The sequence below is a fragment of the Thecamonas trahens genome, assembly GCF_000142905.1.
Source record: "Thecamonas trahens ATCC 50062 unplaced genomic scaffold supercont1.13, whole genome shotgun sequence".
Taxonomy (NCBI): Eukaryota; order Apusomonadida; family Apusomonadidae; genus Thecamonas; species Thecamonas trahens.
In genome coordinates this window covers 488,186-493,825 of record NW_013657667.1, presented here as the reverse complement: position 1 = coordinate 493,825, position 5,640 = coordinate 488,186, and the positions used below count along the sequence as shown (strand labels likewise).

The following is a 5,640-nucleotide window of genomic DNA, read 5'->3' as shown; positions in this document are numbered from 1 at the left end:
GCAAAACGGGAAGTGCCCCTAGCAGTCGTCCTTCGTCCTCCCCTCCCCCCTCCCGCCCTCCCCTCCCCTCCCTCTCCCTCCCCCCCACTCCCCCCCCACACACACACACTCCCCCTCCCACATCCTTATCACATCCACCAAGTACGATATCTCCTCAATGATCGATGACAACCATCATCATCACTGCCCCCCTCCCCTCCCTCTGGCTCTGCCCCAAACCCACCCTCATACCCCTCTTCCCAGCCCCCCCCCCCCCCTCGAGCTCATGAGCGCCCTCCGCGCGGTGGTCTCTCGCCTTGTACCTGGGCGAGCCATTCCGTACACAGAACTCTCTGCAGCTGCGCTCCTCGTCCCGTCATCCCTGTCGTCCGAGGCCGACCTCCATGCGCTGCAAGTCCACACCGCTACTGCCCTCCACGTCCTGACCACTGCTGGGGACTCTCCGCTCGAGTCAATCCCGCCGTTGGCTGATGTGGCTGCAAAGTGTTTTGCTCGTCATGATGATGGTGCCGCCCACATCGCCGCCGGCGCTGCTCTCCCGCACCCGCCGCTCCTCCCGCCGCTCGCGCGCTCGCTCGCCCATGTGTTCAAGACTCGCCCGTCCACGGCAGACGATGTGGCTCTGCATGATGCTGTTGTGGCAGCAATCGATGACATTGCTGCTGCTGGCTGTGATGGTGCGTCGCCGCAGCACATCGCCTCTGCCGCCCTCGCTCTCGACGGCCTCCACATTGCCCGCCCCGACACCGCTTCCCGCCTTGTTGACGCCGCGGTGGCCTTGGTCTCCAGCAATGACTCACACGGCTTTGTCGCTGCAATGGCGCTCCGCTGGCAGCTCGACACCGAGGCAACGCGAGAGCTCATTGCCGGCGTTCTCGGGACACGCCCCACCTCGCTCGACGATGTCGCACGCCTGTACGTCGACGCCATGGCTGCGCCGAGCTCGCGCGCCGCCGCTGTGGGTGCCGCACTGTGCGGCAACATGGCAGCCAAGCTCGCAGAGGCCGCGCAGCGGAGCAAGCCGTCGCCGGCCGACATTGCCGCCCTCGCCCGTATGCTCGATGCCGCTACGACCAAGCCGCCGGCCGCCGCCCTCGTCTGGGACGCGCTCGAGTCGGTTGACGCCTTTCCGGCCGCTCCCCTCGTCGACTCGCTCCTCCCGCTCCTCCACGCTGCCATAACCGGCGGTATCAACGTAACTACTTCGGCGCCTGTCACTCGCGCGCTTTGCGATGCTGTTGGGCCGTGGCTCGAGGCCGCCGAGTCGGGCCGCCAGCTGTGGCAGCGCGCTGCGACTCTCGCCCGCCTTCACCGCCACATCGGCCGCAACGAGGTCCGCGCCCGCATTGTCGCCTCCCTCTACGAGCCCGCGGCGCACGTCGACGCACCCACGCCAGAAACGGTCGACCACATGATGGACGTCCTCGCCTCGCTCGACACCTCGATTGCGCTCCTCGACAAGCACCCGCCACTCCGCGCTGTTGTCGAGCGCCTGGTTGGCTCTGCACCGTGGACTGCGCACCGCTGGCCATCGTGGTGGGACGATCTTGTCTCGCCTGCCCTCCGCCTCGCGGCGCTCAACACCTTGCCTAACGCTCCGCGACCGCCGCATGCACACGCGCTCGCCGCGCTCGCACGCTGCGGCATCGACGCCCCCGAACCCGCGTGGGACGCGGCACTAGCCGAGCTCAACGCTTCGCCGTCGGCCACTTGGGCGCTCGACCGGGTTGTTCCGGTCCTTGCCGCCGCGCCGCAGACCGGCCAGCGGGCTCGCATCCTGCACCGCGCGCTTGGTGCCGCCGCCAATGCGCTGCTCGTTCCGCACCGCGCCGCGCTCCTCTCGCGTCCCACGCTTGTTCAGCTTGCACACGCCGCCCTTGCCGAGCCTGGCCTCGACGATGCGCCGGGCCTTGTCCCGCTCCATGCTACCCGAATCATCCAGGCCGCACTCGGCCTCGCACCGCGGCTGCGCTCATCGGCGCCGCTTCCGCTCCTTGCTTCAGCCTCCAAGCTGTTCCCGGACGCCATGCGGACGTCGGTGACGGTTCCATCGCATCTGGCTGGCCCGGTCACCATCGCTCTGCACCACGTTCTTGACGCCCGTACCGCCATCGAGGTTGTTCCGCCCGCAGAGCTGGTTGTCGTCCCAGCCACACGCATGCTCTCTGGCCTCACCGCCGCCCGCCTCGCGCTCCTTGACACGGTGTCAGACCTGAGCATTGTGCCAGTCCATGCCCCGCAGCTGCGGCGCGCCAAGTCGCGGACCCGCCTCGCCGCTGCGGTTGCCCGCATCCACAATTCGCTGCCAGACTCGGCGTAACGCGGCTTTTACTCGGACGCTCGCTTTGTTTCACACCGCAAGCTCGCCGGTCGGGCCAAAGGCCTCGAACCGGATCGCCGTCTTGGCCACGCCTGCAGCAGCCAGTCCCGGGAGCATGGTCGTCATGAAGCTGCGCGGCCCGCAGACGTAGACGCAGAGGCCGGGCGCGTCCACGGCGACACCCTCTTCGCCCAGCTTGGTCACAATGTCAGCTGCGGTGAGCCGGGCGTCGCCCTCGCGGGTGTACCGATGCACGATAGTAGCTCCAGCAAGGCCGGCCAGAGCAGGCTCGAGCGCCGCGGCCTTGCGCGTCCGCGCCGAGGTGAAAATGATGACCTTGGAGCCGGCGGCCGTCGCCTGCGATGCCATTGGCAGCAGCGGAGTAACGCCGATTCCCGCGCCGATAAAGACCTCGACCGGGTTACTGGCGAGGCTTGCCGGGCGGCCAAAGCCGCCCATGGGCGCGCGTGCCCTGATTTCGGCGCCGGCCTCGAGCGAGGTGAGCCACGACGAGAAGAGGCCGTCCGGCGTCTCGGCGCTCTCACCTTCGAGCTTCTTGACTGTGATGGAGAGCTCACGGGCGGCAACCTGCTCTGCGCTCGGCTCGGTGGTGATGGTGTAGTGCCGCGGGCCGTGCGCCGGCCATTGGGCCGGTGGCAGGACCGTCAAGTACTGGCCTGCGGAGAAGACCGGTCGAAGCGACTCGTCCTTGACCCGCAGCCGCAGCGTCTTGCAGCACTCGTCCTCGCTCACGGTCTCGACGGCCAGCACCTCGAGCGGCTCAGGCTCGGTCCACCCGCTGGTGGCGTCGGCCATCGCGGTGCGGACCCGATCCTCGTGCCGAATAAAGGCATGCGAGACGGCGACAACGACTTCGGACCAGGCGGCAGCCACGGCATCGGTCACCGCATCGCCAAGCACGGCCGCCACGGCTCCCAGGAAGTGGTCGTGGACAATCTTGTAGTGGTCCGGCCGGACGCCGAGGGCCACGTGCTTGTGGAAGACGGTCTCCAGATGGCCCATCAGCGCCTCGAGCTTGCCCTCCTCCAGTGTTGCCGGCGAAGCCGCAAGCAGTGCTCCCACCAGCGACTTGCGCTGGCTGCCATCGCGCTGGTTTGACATGTTGAACAGGTAGTGGGTGTCCGGGACGGTAGCAAAGAGCTCATCGTAAAAGTGAGCAACAATTGTATCGATGTGCTGCACCACAACGCCGACCGTCGCCTTGACCACCTCTGCAGACTCGGGTGAGACGACCCCAGATGGGTTGGCGAGCGCAGCTTCCAGAGAGAATGTGGTTTCCGACATGATAGTGAGCGGACGTGTGTGTGTGTTTGGTGTGCCAGGGTGAGTTTTGCCAAAGCTCTGCGTGGTTTTGATGGTGCCGACGCGGAAAAAAGTGGGTCACTCCAGGCCACAGTCACGCGCATTAACGCAGGCGACAACGCACATACTGAAACGTACTAGTCCTGCTTGGCGAGCTTGGATGGGCGGGCGCGCGATGAGCGGCAGATGAACCAGCGGACGACGGCAGTGGCAAAGCCAGCGGCGGCGACGAGGACAAGGACGGTCACGCCGGTCCAGAGGCTTGTGGCGCGGGCATGACGGGCGTGCATGCGGTTGACGATGGCGACCGACTCGGAGAGCCGGTGCAGCGTCCATACAAAGGTTAGGATCTGGTTTCGGGTGAGCTTGGCAAGACTGCTCGCGCTACCGTCGCCAAACAGGATGCGAAGCGCAACCGAGAGGCCGCGGATCTGAACCTTGCCCCACAGCCTGCACTTTGAGCACCCGACACAGTCCATGATCCGCGAGATGTTGTAGAACTTGCGCTGAAAGGCGGCGCGGAGGGCGGCAGCATCGGGCCCGCGGAAGAGGCGCGACTCGTCAAACGGGACGTCGCAGCGGGCGGCGGTGAGCTCGCCGCGCAGCGTCTCCACTAGCTCGCCCATGGTGATGCGAACGGCAGCCTGCTCGCTCGCGTTGTCGGTGCGATAGTGATAGGCCGAGAGCAGCGGCGCAGCCTTGTCAAAGGCGCGGAGCGCAAGCATGTACGCAAAGTACAGATTGTCGAGATGCTCCGGGTGCGCCGCAAACCGCGCCTTGAACATGTCCAGGTTGGGGCCCCACGTCTGCGAGTCCTCGAAAAAGTACTCATCGACAAGGTGGCAGGTGATAGACGAGTGCAGGCCCGAAATGAGCCGGAAGAAGACCCGCTTCTCGAGACACTGCTGTGCATGCGGGCCGTGGCCAGAGTCGCCAAAGACCGGGTCCTCGTAGTCGAGGTCTTCAGCCTCGTCGTCCTCATCGTCGTCTTCGTCGAGAAAGCAGTTTTCCGAGTAGATCGCCGCCCAGATCGACCGGGACTCAAAGCCCTTGTACCCGGTGAACCGCTCGGGATTCGAGAGCAGATCAACAAACTCGGCTGCCGAGTCTTCACGCGGCACCTCATCGTCGACCATCCACACGTCCCCGGGCGTGTACGCTGGCAGGCCCTCGGCATCAGCTCGCTGAGCATCGGCGGCGCGCGCGCCGAACGGATCTACCGCCGCCACCAACGACAGCATCATCTCGGATGACGGCTCGCACGCCGGCTCCTCCGCCGCCTCGAGTTGCTTGAGGCACATCGGGACGTCCGAGGGAGAGCACGGATTGAGAGAGCAGCCCTCCATCATACACAACCCGCTGTCTGCTCTCCCGTTCGCCCACACCCAAACGCCCACGTGAGTATACGATCCCACACTCACTCTCCCGCCTCATCCATCACCCGCCCCCCCCCCCCCCCCCCCGCCGCCGCGCGACCACTCTGCCGCGAGCGCCGAGAACGGCCAAGCAGAAGTCATGCGAGCACCGCCGTACCTGTCCAGAAGGGGCAGTCTCTGTAGAGATCGACCTTAAAGTAGCGAAAGAAGGTAGAGTGGACGAGCTTCTCTAGAGCAGGTGCTACGATCCTTGCATTGATGGACGCAGTCGTCTCTGCCATGCACGCCACATCGCCGACATTGCCCGTCGGCACTCTGACCTCATCGGCCGAGTCAGTCAGTCCAGCAGCCACCGAGACGACGGCCACAGCCATGACCACCACAGCCACGCCACACACACCCCATACACACTGCCGCATCGACAGCTTTCCGCATACTCTCCCGGCCATGAAAATCGTCGTGGAGTTGGGTGTACCGTCCTCCCGCCCCCCGCCCCAGCTCCCAGCCCCAGCTCCCAGCCCCAGCTCCCAGCTCCCAGCTCCCAGCTCCCGGCTCGCCCGAGCAGATGGAGGCTGACCTCAGACGACTGCGATTGTTGGACGATGGAGCAGGGGGGGGGGG

The 5,640-nt window shown here is 66.0% G+C and overlaps 3 protein-coding genes across 3 annotated transcripts; 1 reads left to right on the top strand and 2 right to left on the bottom strand.

Moving 5' to 3' along the window:
- Positions 1–265: 265 nt before the first annotated feature.
- On the top strand, positions 266–3,095 carry AMSG_03627 (uncharacterized protein; the record flags this gene model as incomplete). Its single annotated transcript, XM_013904515.1, has 1 exon — positions 266–3,095. The coding sequence occupies one exon, from the start codon at positions 266–268 to the stop codon at positions 2,318–2,320; it is 2,055 nt and encodes a 684-aa protein (XP_013759969.1). The 3' UTR covers positions 2,321–3,095.
- AMSG_03626 (flavohemoprotein) lies at positions 2,351–3,625 on the bottom strand (the record flags this gene model as incomplete). Its single annotated transcript, XM_013904514.1, has 1 exon — positions 2,351–3,625. The coding sequence occupies one exon, from the start codon at positions 3,623–3,625 to the stop codon at positions 2,351–2,353; it is 1,275 nt and encodes a 424-aa protein (XP_013759968.1).
- A 155-nt stretch (positions 3,626–3,780) lies between these two features.
- AMSG_03625 (endoplasmic reticulum oxidoreductin 1) lies at positions 3,781–5,089 on the bottom strand (the record flags this gene model as incomplete). The annotated part of the gene is made up of 1 exon (XM_013904513.1): positions 3,781–5,089. The coding sequence occupies exon 1, from the start codon at positions 4,990–4,992 to the stop codon at positions 3,781–3,783; it is 1,212 nt and encodes a 403-aa protein (XP_013759967.1). The 5' UTR covers positions 4,993–5,089.
- Positions 5,090–5,640: the final 551 nt, after the last annotated feature.